General features: G+C 40.1%; 2 protein-coding genes across 3 annotated transcripts in view; one reads left to right on the forward strand and one right to left on the reverse strand.

Moving 5' to 3' along the window:
- On the reverse strand, positions 1–4,740 carry LOC136246091 (zinc finger protein AEBP2-like). Its single transcript, XM_066037540.1, has 4 exons — positions 4,196–4,740; positions 2,769–2,917; positions 1,580–1,641; positions 1–302 (listed from the first exon to the last, which is right to left on the reverse strand). Exons 1-4 carry the CDS (start codon positions 4,686–4,688, stop codon positions 134–136), a joined length of 873 nt encoding a protein of 290 aa, XP_065893612.1. The 5' UTR covers positions 4,689–4,740; the 3' UTR covers positions 1–133.
- LOC136246089 (putative RNA-binding protein EEED8.10) overlaps positions 4,712–14,516 on the forward strand; it is a 24,249-nt gene continuing 14,444 nt past the window's right edge. For both annotated transcript variants that reach the window (XM_066037538.1, XM_066037539.1), the window contains exons 1-11: positions 4,712–5,027; positions 10,370–10,464; positions 10,515–10,598; positions 10,807–10,844; positions 11,109–11,278; positions 11,340–11,362; positions 11,413–11,498; positions 12,325–12,420; positions 13,556–13,669; positions 14,035–14,132; positions 14,274–14,314. In XM_066037538.1, coding sequence (XP_065893610.1) covers positions 4,845–5,027; positions 10,370–10,464; positions 10,515–10,598; positions 10,807–10,844; positions 11,109–11,278; positions 11,340–11,362; positions 11,413–11,498; positions 12,325–12,420; positions 13,556–13,669; positions 14,035–14,132; positions 14,274–14,314 — 1,028 coding nt within the window. In that variant the 5' untranslated portion in view covers positions 4,712–4,844. The remainder of the gene's footprint in view (positions 5,028–10,369; positions 10,465–10,514; positions 10,599–10,806; positions 10,845–11,108; positions 11,279–11,339; positions 11,363–11,412; positions 11,499–12,324; positions 12,421–13,555; positions 13,670–14,034; positions 14,133–14,273; positions 14,315–14,516) is intronic.

A 14,516-nucleotide genomic window follows, 5' to 3' on the forward strand; every position in this document is an offset into this window, starting at 1 on the left:
TCACAAACACAATATAGCTTGTTGCCTTACCAAAATAAAATGCAATATAAACATACATACAATTCAATGTATAATGGGAAAGTAATTATAAATACTCTGGAAAAATTGTTATTATTTATATTATTTACATAATTCACTGGTGGTCGGTTAATTTATGTGGCCTCATAGACTTCCGTTTCCGGTTGTCATGACTCATCACCAGACAGCTAGCCAGCCGGCACTGTTGTTGATAGGAGAGCTGGGAGATACTGACAGTGGTATAGGGAGGAATGTCTGATACTGGCAGCCAGGCCTCGTCAATCCTATGCACAACATGAGAACATATTAACACAATGGAACATTTACAGAACTACTGAAAGCATATAGCTACTAGCACTGAGTGACACAGCAAGTATTATAGTTTCTTATCCGTCAAATTCAAAAAAAAAAATAAAAAAAAATTCAAGTATGCCAGTGGGTGTCATTTTGTAAATACTTGATAAGACCTCACATGACTTAGAATGCAACTACCTAGTTTTGTTTGTTCTAAACAATTTACTGCCTTTAAAATTTATTTGATAGCTTCACTGTTCACTCAGCAACCATCATACATTCATAAATATGGTAAGAACAACAGCAACACAGGAATCTAATATCAACTTTATGCATACTTCAGTTTATGGATCCCCTCATGATGAAATACCAATTATGTACATACAGGTGGAATCCATTCAATCCTATCCCCTTTGAGGTGTACAGGAGTAATAGTGTCCCCTCAATTTTCAAAGGCTAAAATAAAAGCACTGCAACCTATTGTAATACCTCTACTCATTAGCCAACTTACTTTAGTAAATTGTACTGTAGGCCATGCAATAGTGGAATACTATGTGAATCAGCATTGTGACTGAAGTGATTGAGACACTCTAATAGAGCAGTCACCTAACCACTCTAATAGAACATTCAGTGGAAACATAAGTTGAGTTCTGCTATGTAATTTATCTACATTAAATCTATGCACAATCTATTTCAAAGGTCTTCATTTATTGATGTATGTATCTACGTAGTATCTTAATGAATCCATCTTGTATTAGTTGTGCGTTCTGTATTTGATGCCATAAAAATAAAATAATAAAACCATGTACCACTAAATGTGCTCAGATCCAATCTCAAATTTCCTGTGTGGGCATGACCACCCCCAGACCCTCTAACACTGGCATGTCCCACGTGCTAGCATACTACAGTACGGTTAGTGATCAATCTAATTGACAGCCACCCCTAAATACTTTCGGGGTAGTGTACTCCACTCCTGAAAATGATACAGATACTAATTACACCTTCACAATGGCTTCTCACATAGAGCACTATAAACAAGTCAACATTTTAACAAGAAACATCGTTAAAATATTTCTTGCAAATGTCAACCTTATAGTGAAGGTGGGCACCAATAGTCCCATCTGAACGTCATCTGTTAGGTGAGACATGAACATTTGTTTCGACAGATAGTATCAGGTACCCATATAAACAGTTGAGACTCACACAGACACACACCACACATGTATGCACTCATGCATGCACCACACACACACACACGCACACTTACAGAGGTGGTTTCCATCTCACCAACACTTGACTTTGTCCTTTGCATAACCTTCTTCCTTGAATCTACAAGACACATTACATGTAATGACTGCTCTATTAGAGTGTTAAACTACTTGACATGTTTTTACAAAGTCAAAAAAATTATGTCGCTTTAAATACAAGCGCGATTACATGAAGGGTGAACAACACCCTCACGCAGTAGTTTATTCACCAAATTACTGCTAAACTACTTCACAACGAATCGTAAGACAAACCCAATTGGCGTACAGTATATGGAACTGTATTTAAATACTATTTAGCACATAAACTTAATTAGTTTCTCATCACATTATAGCAATGAAGGTGAGTTAATCGTGTATTTTGTACAGTAGCTCACATGACTCAGAATGCAACTTTCTTGGTCCACCCTAGCTTGTTACAAACTTAAAAGGGTAGTTGATTTCTGCTGTCAAAATTTACTGGTGCAGTAAGGAAAAAAACAGCAACATTGGTGGGGATAAGTGGTGCTACGCAAATTACTGAGCAAGGAACACAAGTTATACCAATAATTTTAATGGGATTACTACACAGCGTCACGTAAATAAGTATTCATTGTATTTCATGAATTACATGCATAAAAGTGAGTAAGTATACCAAAGCATGCATATATTTCATGAATTGCATACACATTTAATAAGCAAGATTACTGAATACAGAACCACACTGTACGTGGCATTTCATGAAATACACATAACAAACATGAATTACAAGTAAGGTCACTAAATACAGTACCATACCATAGCATGGATGTATTTCATGAACTACAATAACAAGCCTATTTCATGAACTACAAGTAAGGTCACTAAATACAGTACCATACCATAGCATGGATATATTTCATGAACTACAATAACAAGCCTATTTCATGATCTACAAGTAAGGTCACTAAATACAGTACCATACCATAGCATGGATATATTTCATGAACTACAATAACAAGCCTATTTCATGAACTACAAGTAAGGTCACTAAATACAGTACCATACCATAGCATGGATATATTTCATGAACTACAATAACAAGCCTATTTCATGAACTACAAGTAAGGTCACTAAATACAGTACCATACCATAGCATGGATATATTTCATGAACTACAATAACAAGCCTATTTCATGAACTACAAGTATAACCACAAATATAGTACCATACTGTGGCATGTAAGGTGATATGGTTACAGCTGGATCCCCTGCGTCCATAGTAACAATCATTAGAGGACAAATGAGCAGAGGCACTTTTGAATATTGTCAACGAATCCAGGCCAAAGTCATCATCGTCCACAGAAAAGAAGGTACCCTCATCTGTTAGGTAAGTCATACAAAAGATAATGATATGCATGCCCTAAATAGTCTTTTCAGAAAAAAAAAATCGGTCAATTATTTTAATATTTATTATTAATGGCTTCCTCATTTAAAATACACAAGTAGAAAAGGGATTTTGGTAAAACAAATCCTAAAATTGGTTGGAAAAGGCCAAATCCTGACTATTATTCATGTGATATACAGTAAAGTGAAAGTTTTGGGTAAATTGTGATAATTAATATTTGCAAGTATTCCTGTGTCTGTTGAGTTTTATATTGAACAATGTTAAAAATTGAACTTGAGTAATGAAACCTTTCAGTTTGTAACAAATGAAGCCATTAAATAACATTTAAATTTTTTGGTAAAATGATCCGCCACCTGCTCAATAGTTAGCAGCAGTGCAGCCTTTTTGCCGGATTGAATTGTATACAGAAAAGCAGGAAACACTGAGAATAAATAAGAATGTTATAGCTACAGTAGTTCATTACTGAACACAGTATCATTACCAACAGACATACAACAATTTTCTTGAAATTTCTTCTGTACATCTGAAAATTAGTATTTCACTCCACCCATGCATTATAAGATGTACTGGCTGCAACTTGCACACCTGGACAATAAAGACACCTTACTAATAAGGGGACAAGACACTTCCCTGATAACAATAATACAATCTCCATAAAACCAATGCTTAAGCACTCGATGTGCCCTTTGCAATTGTATAACACTTGTTTACTAGTTAGACTAACAACTAATGTTTCTATTGACACCCACATCAGTTCAATAGCTGTAATGTTGTTCTAGGAATTTGAAGTTTAAAGAGCTGGCACTGATATCACAGTACTAGCAGTACATCATGTTTTCATAACAACATTGAGTTTGTCATTCTGACAATGTTTACTTGTTTCAGGGAACACTCAATACCCTCCCAGCTGTAGCAACATGCACAGCTCCTTTGCTAACAATACTACCACAAGTCTACCACCCAGCTGAACTAACATGGCAGCCCCAGCCAACATGGCAGCAGCAGTAATACCCCATATACACCTCCACATTCCAACAGCTGGACAGTGTACTAGTAACTAAACCCAACACCTTTATTGTGGTTCAAATGAAGCCAGTTATTGTAGAAAGAAAATATTCTCAGAAACACCAAACAAAATATAATATTATGCTTGTATCACTACTTATATGGTCTTCATGCATTGTTTGGGAAAATACCACTTTTGGAAAATACCACTTTTGGTGGTGAAGAGGTACACAAGTACACAGGCTTACTTGCAAACAGCAGGCTTGTTAAGGGATCAATTGCAGTAGCGGCTGCAGCAATCTTTGGTTTAATCTTTGGTCTTTTGCTTTCACAAGACAATTTCAGTTTTTTACTGTTGGTTGTATGATGTAGCGAAGGTCCCTTCTTTGTCTTAAAATGAGTCTCCACGTGTTTAGACAATGCTTCAGTTGTAAAGAAGGAGGATAGGCATCCATTAATGATACATTTGTGGGGTTTTTCCCTAGTGTGTACCCTCACATGACGCTGTAGCCAATCACGTGAATAACAAGGCCTGTTATACATACGGCAATCCTCCCAGAGACAATATACGACCTCCTGCGATAACATAGGCCCCACGTGTTCCATGTTCACATGTTCTGCTAGTTCCTCAAACGACGAAAAGCCGACACAACCACACGAACGCCACCTGCACCGATCAAAGTCATCGTCCGATGTTTTCTTTGGACTTTGTTTCAGCTTGGGAGCGAGCTTGGGAGGCATCTCCAGTCGTCTGACCAATGTGAGACCCACAATCGAAATGTTACAGGCAGGTCTACGGGAATTTACGGAGTTGAACTCTGAGAGCTTGTGTTTTACAATCATGTTAGATACGTGGAGGGCGTAAATAATGATCAAACTGAACTATAGGTGTATGAAATGAATTCTGAAAGAGTAGGATGGAAGAGACGTGATATTTCACGAGTAAAACAACGTGATAATGACGTCACAAAGATATCTGGGGTTGTTGGGGGAAAGAGTCATTATGGTAGTGGTGATCCCCAAATACCGTTAAAGGTCGTTCTGGAACACCGTATATTTGTAGGGAACATCAGCTATAAGGTAAGCTGTACATGTAACACATTTACGTGCATGAATCACAGATTCCATTTAGCTATATAGGGTGGTAACTCTGTATCCTTTAACCTGAAGTTGAAGGTGCTGTCCGGTATAATTGCATTGGGGTTTTCTTATTTCAGGGGTTGCATTGACAAGTGTTGTGATTATTGTAAGCGATTCGTCTGGTTCCTTATTGTCGACTTCACCCGTCACAACCCTTGCCGTCGTTATCACCACTTGACACGAGGTGAACTCACGTGCGACCAACTTATTCTTATTATAGCACTACAATTACATCACACTCCCCCCAAGTTGACCCATGGTCAACTTAGAAGGTACATAAGTGGTCCTAATTACAACATAACATATGTTACATGTACATATATGTTAACATAATACCAGGTTAACTAGAGTCAGTCATCCACTTCAGTACTTGTTGTCTGGCTCTCTGAGCTGCTACTTTGACAGGTTTTTTACATCTGTCTTGGGATACTGATGTGTCTGTATTCTCTTGATGAGCCATCTTAATAGGCATCTGATCCTCTGAACACATCTGCGGAGCAATCTCAACCGGATAAAGGCATGTAACAGGTCTTCTCAGTGTCGACAGTCGACCATTAGTGTTGACCTTCAGTACTACACCCCTTATCTGATCATCAGAACTCTTCAGTACTTCACTGACTCTGCCTAGTCTCCATTGTGTACGTGGACGATCCTCATCATGTATCACAACCACTTCGCCAGGTATAGGTGATCGTAGTACACCAACCTCATCAGTGGTAGAGTATCGTTCTCTAAGCTGAAGAAGATATTCTTCACGCCATCTACTCCAAAACTGATTCAGTGCTTTGGTAAGGTTCTGTGCTCTATCCCTGAGATCTTGAAAGGTTATGTCAAAGTCCTCATCAACTCGGTTTACATCTGTACCATCTGGTAGACACAGTAATCGACGACCACTCAACAAATGACTAGGTGTCAATGGCTCTTCAAGATCCTCACTAGATACATAAGATATCAGCCTTGAATTAAGAATGGCCTCGACTTGAACTAGCACAGTTGTCAACTCATCAAGTGATAGTTGCGACTTGCCAATGGTCTTTCTTAGACATCATTTCATCAATTGGACCATTCTTTCAAAAAAGCCGCCTTGCCATGGTGCTTTCTCTAAATTAAATCTCCACTGGACTTTTAAGCCTGCCATATACTGCTGCACCTCTGGGTCACTTAACATCTTATCAAGGGTTAGTGCAGCAGAAACAAAGGTTTTGGCATTGTCCGAAATAACTTGAAGCGGAATCCCCCTTCTAGCTGTGAATCGCTTGAAAGACCTCAGAAATGTCTGTGTGGTCATATCAGGGACTAACTCAAGGTGCACAGCACGGGTGACACAACATGTATACAGAGCAATCCACACCTTGCTGCTCTCTGATCTATCTTCCACCCTAATGTAGAGAGGTCCAGCGAAGTCAACTCCACAATATGCAAATGGAGGTGCTTCCTTCACGCGGAATTCTGGCAACGGCGGAGGAGGTGTTGCTCTGTAGTGCTGGCCTTCTAACTTACGACATACGACACATTGATAGATGATCTTACGAATGAACTGCCTTCCCTTGACAAGCCAGTACTTAGACCGGATTTCTGTTAAAGTATCTTTGACACCGCTGTGCAAGGTTCGCTCATGTGCATGTTGCACAATCAAGGTAGTCAATGGATGGTGTTTGAGGAGCAAAATCGGATACTTTTGTCCATACAGTATGTTAGCCTTCTTCAGTCTGCCACCACATCTCCAAATATTGTGTTTGTCAACAAATAAGTCCAATTGGTGTTTCCATAGTTCAAAATTGGTTTCACTGGTCAGTTGGTTTTGGGAATCTGTAATCCAATCCAGTTCTGCTCTTTCTAGGTCTGAAGCAGTGATCGTCCAGTCAACCAAGGAAACATCACCAACCATCTTGAACCTTGCTGCAAACTTCCGCACAAGTGCAGTCACCCTTAACAGCTTCTGTAATTTGCTGTAGTGTGCACAGTTAATCAGTTTCCCGATACCAGGATTCTCTGTTGCTATCAATAAAGTATGACTGCTGGGGTTGTTCACCTTCATTTCTGAGATGCAGTCTTCTGGCATGGATCCCTCATCAGAACAGTCAGCAGGTAAAAACTTTGGTAGCCAATCTGGGCCATGTCTCCACATCAGGCTCTTCTCCAAGTCCTTGGTCGAAACACCACGGGAAGGCAAGTCGGCTGGGTTGTCTTTCCCGGCACAATGTACCCAGTGTTGTACTGGCACTAACTGTCTGATTACTGTGACTCTGTTATGAACAAACTGCTTCCACTGTTTGCCTTCACCTTGTATCCAAAAGAGAGCTACCTTGGAGTCTGTAGAGCATGGGCCTATCTTCACATCAATCACTGTATTAAGTGCTTCAAACACATGACACATAAGTTTGGCAAGTAGGAGACAAGATAGCAACTCCAATCGGGGAATGGTCTGTTGGCTGAGTGGCGCTATGCGCGTCTTGGATGCTACAAAATAAGCAGACTGTGAGCCAACGCAGAGGTACACAACTGCGGCGTAAGCAGCAGCGGAGGCATCACAAAAACCATACAGGATGCTTGGTGACTGTTTGTCTATAAATTGAAAATAACATCTAGGAAGTGTGATAACAGTACCTTGAAATCTGGAGCGCAAGCCTTTCCATTTAGTCAACATTTCTCTAGGTAATTGCTCATCCCAATCCAGCTTAACCTTGCACAGCTCCTGAAAGAACATCCTGTATGGAGAAGTGTCAAAGACTGAAGGTTCGATGGATTGTATACCCAATGACTCCAATTCCCAGAAGTTCTTAAGCAACTGGTCCATGGACTGTACATCAGAGGTTTGAGCAAGGAGCGAGTGAGAAGGGTTCGGGTTATGCAAGTTAGCATCACTACAGACTGGACCAGATAGCACCCATCCTAAATGAGTATCAATGGCGGTTGGACCACTCTGCCCACGGATCACTTGTCCTGTTACCAGCTGCCAATAGTGGTCGGAGCCAATCAAGGCATCTACTTGCAGGTCATCGCCAACTCTAGAAAAGTTTGCTAAATTAAGGTCTCTGAGATGTCTGTACTTCTCCTTGGTATATGCAACCGGTTGACAAGATAGTGGCTCGCAGATAAGCGGAACCGTAGACAACATCAATTTAACAGTGGTACCATTCTTAAGAGGTATACCAACTCTCACCATCTCCACTGTCTGCATTGTTGTGGTATCTGAGCCAAACGTTTTGATCTGAACCTGTTCAACACGATCTGGTAACAGCCCCTGTGCATCCCTCACTCTCTGTGTTATGTAGGACCGCTGACTCCCCCCATCCAACATCAGTCTAATGGTCATTCCACGCTTAGGTTCATCTAATTTGTGTACATATGTCTTGGCAGTTTGCAACAAAACTGGGACTTCTGTGTTGACGCAATACAACTGGGTGGTAGTTGGTATGTCCTGCTGCCCTGGTGGCAGTGGCTGTGGAGCTTGTAAATTGAATGTTGGTGGCTGCAGTGTTGGTAAACTGGATTGCGGTAACTGTGGTGTTATTGTTGCATTGTGTTCTGCAGCAGTATGGTTCTGGGAGTCTGAGCGTGGTTGTCCTCTAGAGACTGTACGACTGTTCTTACAAATACTGGAGTGATGCCAGCCACTGCAATGCGCACACTTGGCGGAGGATCTACAATCCTTGCTGAGGTGATGTCTTCTTAGACAGACAAAACAACGCCCTGTTCGCTTTAGAATACCTTTCCTCTGGATGATGTCTGTTATAACAGTGCAAGACGATGAAGAGTGTCCCTGTCTACAATAACAACACTTGGGTTGGCCATCACCTGCAATAGAGGCTGCTGTAGTGGACATCACAGACCCTTGTGAACCTCCAATAGAAGAAAAGGCTCTCTCCTGAGCACTGATTTCATTCTCTACTATAGTCATTAATTGGTCTACAGTCCATTCAGCATCTCCAATTTCTCTGCTGACAATTAACCTAAGGTCTTCAGGCAACTTGTTCATAAATAAGGATGACAACAAATGTCCATATGAAGACAAAGGAACACTGAGTGATTTGAGGCTTCGTACCTGAAATTCTACTTGATCATAAAAGCGGCGAAGTGCCTTAGTGTTGGTTGCAGATGGAACTGATGCTAGTTCTACTAATGTGTCCATATGTTGAGCAATAATCAACTGTTTATTACCAAATCGCTTCTTAAGAATGTCAATTGCCTCGGTGTAATTAGAAGTAGAGAGTTGTAAGCCCGCTACCGCTCTCATTGCAGAACCTTCAAGCAATGAGTTTAGGTACGTGAATTTATCTACTGCAGACAATGATGAGTTAAGATGTATGGATGACTCAAATGTGCTCCAGAATGCTTCCCACTTAGTGAGGTTGCCGTTAAAGGTCTTTGGCACTAGCTTGGGTAACTTGACTCTGCTACCAGCATCTGTAGCTGGTGTCACTCTATGTTCTGGCCTTGGTTCTGACGCAGCACCCGTGCCGGTTGTGGTAGTTGTTGGCGAACTGCCGTGTGTGGGAGGTGTATTTCGATGTGTTGAAATAAGCTGCTCTACGTGACATATTGACTGTTGCAATCTTTCAGAGAACACGTCTGCTTGTTCTATCTCTTCCGCTATCGCATCATCCTCGATTGATGCCAACACTTTGTCATTAAGGGTGCGAAGTTTAACTAATTTTTCATTCAATGAAAGTTTCCACTGGTGCAGCTTCTCGAGTGCCGGTCCTCCAGTGACGGCACTTGCTTCTTCCAGCTGATTCATCAGTCTTGAGGCTGACGCATGATGTCCAGCTCTCACTTTCTTGATTTGTGCAAGGGTTTCCATCGTCGCTAACAATTGAAAAATGTTGCAACTCTTAGTCAAAGTATCGACGGGTGTCAATTACAATAAATTCTAATTGGTGTCCACCAAACTGAATCGGATTGCCTAAAGAAAAACAGCAGAGAAATACACAATAATTGACGCAATGCACTAGCCTGGTCGGGTACCATTTATAACCCGGTACCAAGGTGTCTGCGTTTGTGGTTAAAGATTTCTGCTACTGACTGTCTTGCCGTTGTACACCAGTGCGTGTCCAGCTCGAAGGACCATGTAAGCGATTCGTCTGGTTCCTTATTGTCGACTTCACCCGTCACAACCCTTGCCGTCGTTATCACCACTTGACACGAGGTGAACTCACGTGCGACCAATTTATTCTTATTATAGCACTACAATTACATCACAATTATCAAAGTGTCCCACATTCAGGGATCCTTCCTTTCCACCATAACAAGCTTCCATGATGTGTTCAATGTCACTACAGGTCACCAAAGCAGATCTAATGAAGTTCTTTTCCAAATATGGTGATGTTGTTAATGTTCACATAGTAAAGGATCATGCAAAGGGATGGTCTAAGGGGTACGTCTCTAGTCCTGTGTGTTGCCAACCACCATTTTGTCTCCATTTAGGTATGGATTTGTGACATTTAGTGATGCTGATGCTACCAAGAAAGCCTTAGAGGCTCCTGAAGATGAATTGTACTTGGACCACAGGTATAGAGTCTGATATATACATGTGACACAGATTGTAAATGTGGGCTAGTGTCACCCTATCCAGTCATCCATAGAGTAAAAAATTCAACTAGGAGGTTCCTTTACTTTGGAGATTTTCAAGTTGGTTGGCTTAGACATGGGACCTTACTACAGTAGTCTAGTCTCAAACACATTTGCATTAACTGACAGTTTCTTTTTCCTTTCATAGGGCGTTGAGAATATCCAAGGCAGAAGAAAGCAGAAAAGGTGCTCTGTGTGTGTGTGTGTGTGTGTGTGTGTGTGTGTGTGTGTGTGTGTGTGTGTGTGTGTGTGTGTGTGTGTGTGTGTGTGTGTGTGTGTGTGTGTGTGTGTGTGTGTGTGTGTGTGTGTGTGTGTGTGTGTGTGTGTGTGTGTGTGTGTAGTGTAGTGTACTACATCAGTGAACATTACACTTGTCATACACATGTATTTACAGTACATGTATGAATGTACAGTGTACACATATGTTGTGTATTGTGTGTAACAACGTAGCTGGGTTCGGAGCTCTCATGGCTGTAGACAGGGACCACCGACAAGTACAAAAACAGAAGAACCAACACACAGTCAACTGTCACAAGGCGGAGAATGCCAACCATGATAATAGCTCACCAGAAGTCAAACCTAAACAGTCATCCAAGTCACCGAAGACAACTAGACACAAGGTGCTTAATTCGCTTATTGTAACTGCTACGTATGTATCACTTCTGTTGTATATGTGTGTAGTATTCAAAGAAGTCTAGTAAATGGTAAGGTGACTGTTATCCTTATCTGTGATCATTACATCATCACACTGTAGTTGTCTCCTGTCACTACTCAATAATGATGTTCTGATGGAGATCTTCTCTTATCTGCCTGTGAAGGATCGCATCATATCGGAGAGAGGTATGTATGCGTTGACGGATGCATCATGTAGTTACACTAGTGCTTGAAGTCTTTGTGATTTTAACATAAATTAAGACTGTGCATGTCTCATTTCGGTAGAATTAGTTTTGGACTTTTGGTCCCGTGGGTGAGGATTTACTGTACAAAATTAAGTGCTACTTGGAACTACACATTACAAGGATATGGAAATGTATTTTTAAAGTATGAATTGTGGAAATATAAAGTAGTGAAGCAAGAGAAGTCACCTACACCTGCATCTATGCTAGTGGGCTTTTAATCTGTACTTTAGTCATATAAAAGTAAATACTCTAACAATATGGCTACTGGGTAGTGCTGAGCTGTTTTGATAGTTCATAGATGATACAATATTGTTACTTGATATTGTGGTATAACTATATTATCAGTATGCCTTGGTTAGATACCATTTTAGATCTCTACCACTAGATTCAGACACTAAAGTACAGTTTTAAAACATGTTTACTCAAGACAGAGTTGTATTGGCGAGCTGATTACAATATATTACTGTATACCAGTCAATATGTTTTCAGACATACAATTTTTTCATACAAAAAAGAGACTTTTTAAATCCATGGTATTGCAGTGTTATGAAATTAGACAGTATCAAAAACAGATACCGCATTTAACTAAATAATCGATATATTGCTCAACACTGCTAAAAGGACTAGATTTTAAACATTACCTTTTCAGGGATGCATAAGGGGTCCAACACAGCATTTGCATACTAAACGTTTTGTAGATGCATGAATACATAGTAACTGTGTATAGTAACATTACCCATACACATGCTGTTGTCTTCCACTGCTAGTTTGTAAACACTGGAGAGATACACTACAGAAGTTGTGGCTGTCCACCAAACACCTGTCATTTGATAACTCATTCTCCATATTCAAGAGCAGACAAGGTTAGTGTCTCTAGCTATTATGGCCTAATATTTCCTGCCAATACTAAATCCCACAATCAGTTCTGATGACCTTGAGTATTTAAGGACAGATGTTTGAAGGTTGTACAAGTGTATCAAGTACATTCTGAAGAGTGGACTAGTGCAGTAAATAAATTTTTTGGCAAGTTTTCTCTAATGGACAGAATAGTGGAAACTTGTTAATGCAAAAGTGTAATGAATTTTGTGTGTAAAACAATCCACAGAGGTAACTTGTTCATACAGCAACTCAGGAAGTTTTTTAAGTTATAGTTATAACCTCCAAGGGACATTGTTGTTATCTGAGGAAGAACTGAGGTTGAATGTATGTAATGGCAATGATATTATGCAAGGGATATAATTTATAACCCAGTGCAAAGGAATTTACGGATATTAAAGTTGGTTCCTGTTAGTGTGCACAAGATTTCATTTAGACGGTGTAGAAGTTTAACTTGTAGCCACTAGGGAGACACTATATACAGCTAGTGATGGACGAGTTTATGAAGCAGCAGTGTCTGGGCATTGTTTGTCATGGGGTTGGTGGAGTGGTGTCACATGGCATGCAAGGGCTGAAATGGTTGGCGAATGGTGAGGATTACTTCCAAGATAGAATGATGGAGTCAGAGGTTACCGGAAGTTGTTTCTTGACCATACCTTGCTGGTACTGACAACTGGACAAAAATCGACACAATCTGTCCTTTGACTTTTGGTCTAAACCACTACAATAGTGTGTTATTGTGTAAAATATTAACCATAAGATTTAGCAGTTGTAATGCTGTACTAATGTGTTTTACATTTCCGTATGGACTGTTTACTCCATTGGTAAACAGTACCACTTGTGGTTGTTATGATGTGAGCAACTAGTCTGAATGGGTTTGCTACAGGGCAATAAGTTATTTATTACTGGGTAATAACCAGCTGCCCCGTCTAACTGTGTGGTAGTTAACATCCAGTGTAACGCTTTAGTACTCCCACACACTGGGATTTAAAATTAGTATGTACGGGTATTACTCAAAAATATCTATGTTTTAAAATTAAGTTCCTCATGTCAAGACTTCAGTCATTACCATTAAACGAAGTCTCACACTGTTGCCATAGTTAAGATATCATTATACTATAGGATTAACAGACAAAGTGTTAGAGTCAGTGGTTGCTAAGGGCAGTGGTGAGCTGGTGTCCATGGACCTGTCTGCTGTACCTCACTTGTTGACTGAACATGCCCTCAGTGTAATTGGTGAGTTTATGTGTCACCATAGCAACATGTACTGTGCCACAAAACTATATTAGTAGTGTCTATGTAAGTGTAAATGACATGTAGGCTTTTTAAGTTGACACATGAAATGACATATAATTATGAATTCTCAAGTTAGCTGATTTACAAAGGCTAATTTGTATTTCACAGTGACCATATTAAAACTGGTTTCAAATGTGTGTCTGTAATTATTTATACACCATGCATATAGAGTATCTGTTTATTCATGATATTCACTCACTGCTTCGAATAGCACATGATATATGCAGTCAACTACTAGCTGACATCAATACTTACATATTTTAGTGAGAAGATTAGCTCAGGATACAATTGACATTGTTTCACAGGTGTCTACTGTCCTAAGGTTACTACACTCGACCTGTCTGGTGTGGCTGTGACGATGAAGTCAATGCAAGTGTTAACTGACCGGTGTATACAGCTTAAGGTAAGAGTGTAGTGTGTATATGTTAAACTAGCCTGTCAAATTGATCATTCACCTGCAAACTTCATGTGTTTTTGGCAAGTAAAACAATTCATATATTTTCTGTATATAAATACTACATCAGTTATGATCTCATCACTGTAGTGGCTGAGGCTTCAGAAGTGTCATCAGGTCACTGAGAAATGGTGAGGTGTGTATAGTGTAGTATAGTCCTCCCCAGACCACAAGGGTCTGGTGACACACAATACAAACTTGTAGCAGTAAGGTATACAACCGATCATTTGCCAATCAGATTCAAGAACGTTTCTGGTGTCAGTTGCACATTAATCGTGTCCATGGCAGCACCAGGAGCTTATAAGCACCAAGACATATTCAGTGCTTATAAGC

This window comes from Dysidea avara, chromosome 15 (assembly GCF_963678975.1).
Source record: "Dysidea avara chromosome 15, odDysAvar1.4, whole genome shotgun sequence".
NCBI lineage: Eukaryota > Metazoa > Porifera > Demospongiae > Dictyoceratida > Dysideidae > Dysidea > Dysidea avara.

What these genes read in the sequence shown, in the direction of transcription:
- LOC136246091 (XM_066037540.1), bottom strand. Translation starts at nt 4,688, where the DNA reads ATGCCTCCCAAGCTCGCTCCCAAGCTGAAACAAAGTCCAAAGAAAACA. An exon ending in AACAAGCCTGCTGTTTGCAA is followed by an intron (nt 2,918 to 4,195) that starts GTAAGCCTGTGT and finishes CTTACCTAACAG; the next exon opens with ATGAGGGTACCTTCTTTTCT. An exon ending in GTGAGATGGAAACCACCTCT is followed by an intron (nt 303 to 1,579) that starts GTAAGTGTGCGT and finishes TGTTGTGCATAG; the next exon opens with GATTGACGAGGCCTGGCTGC.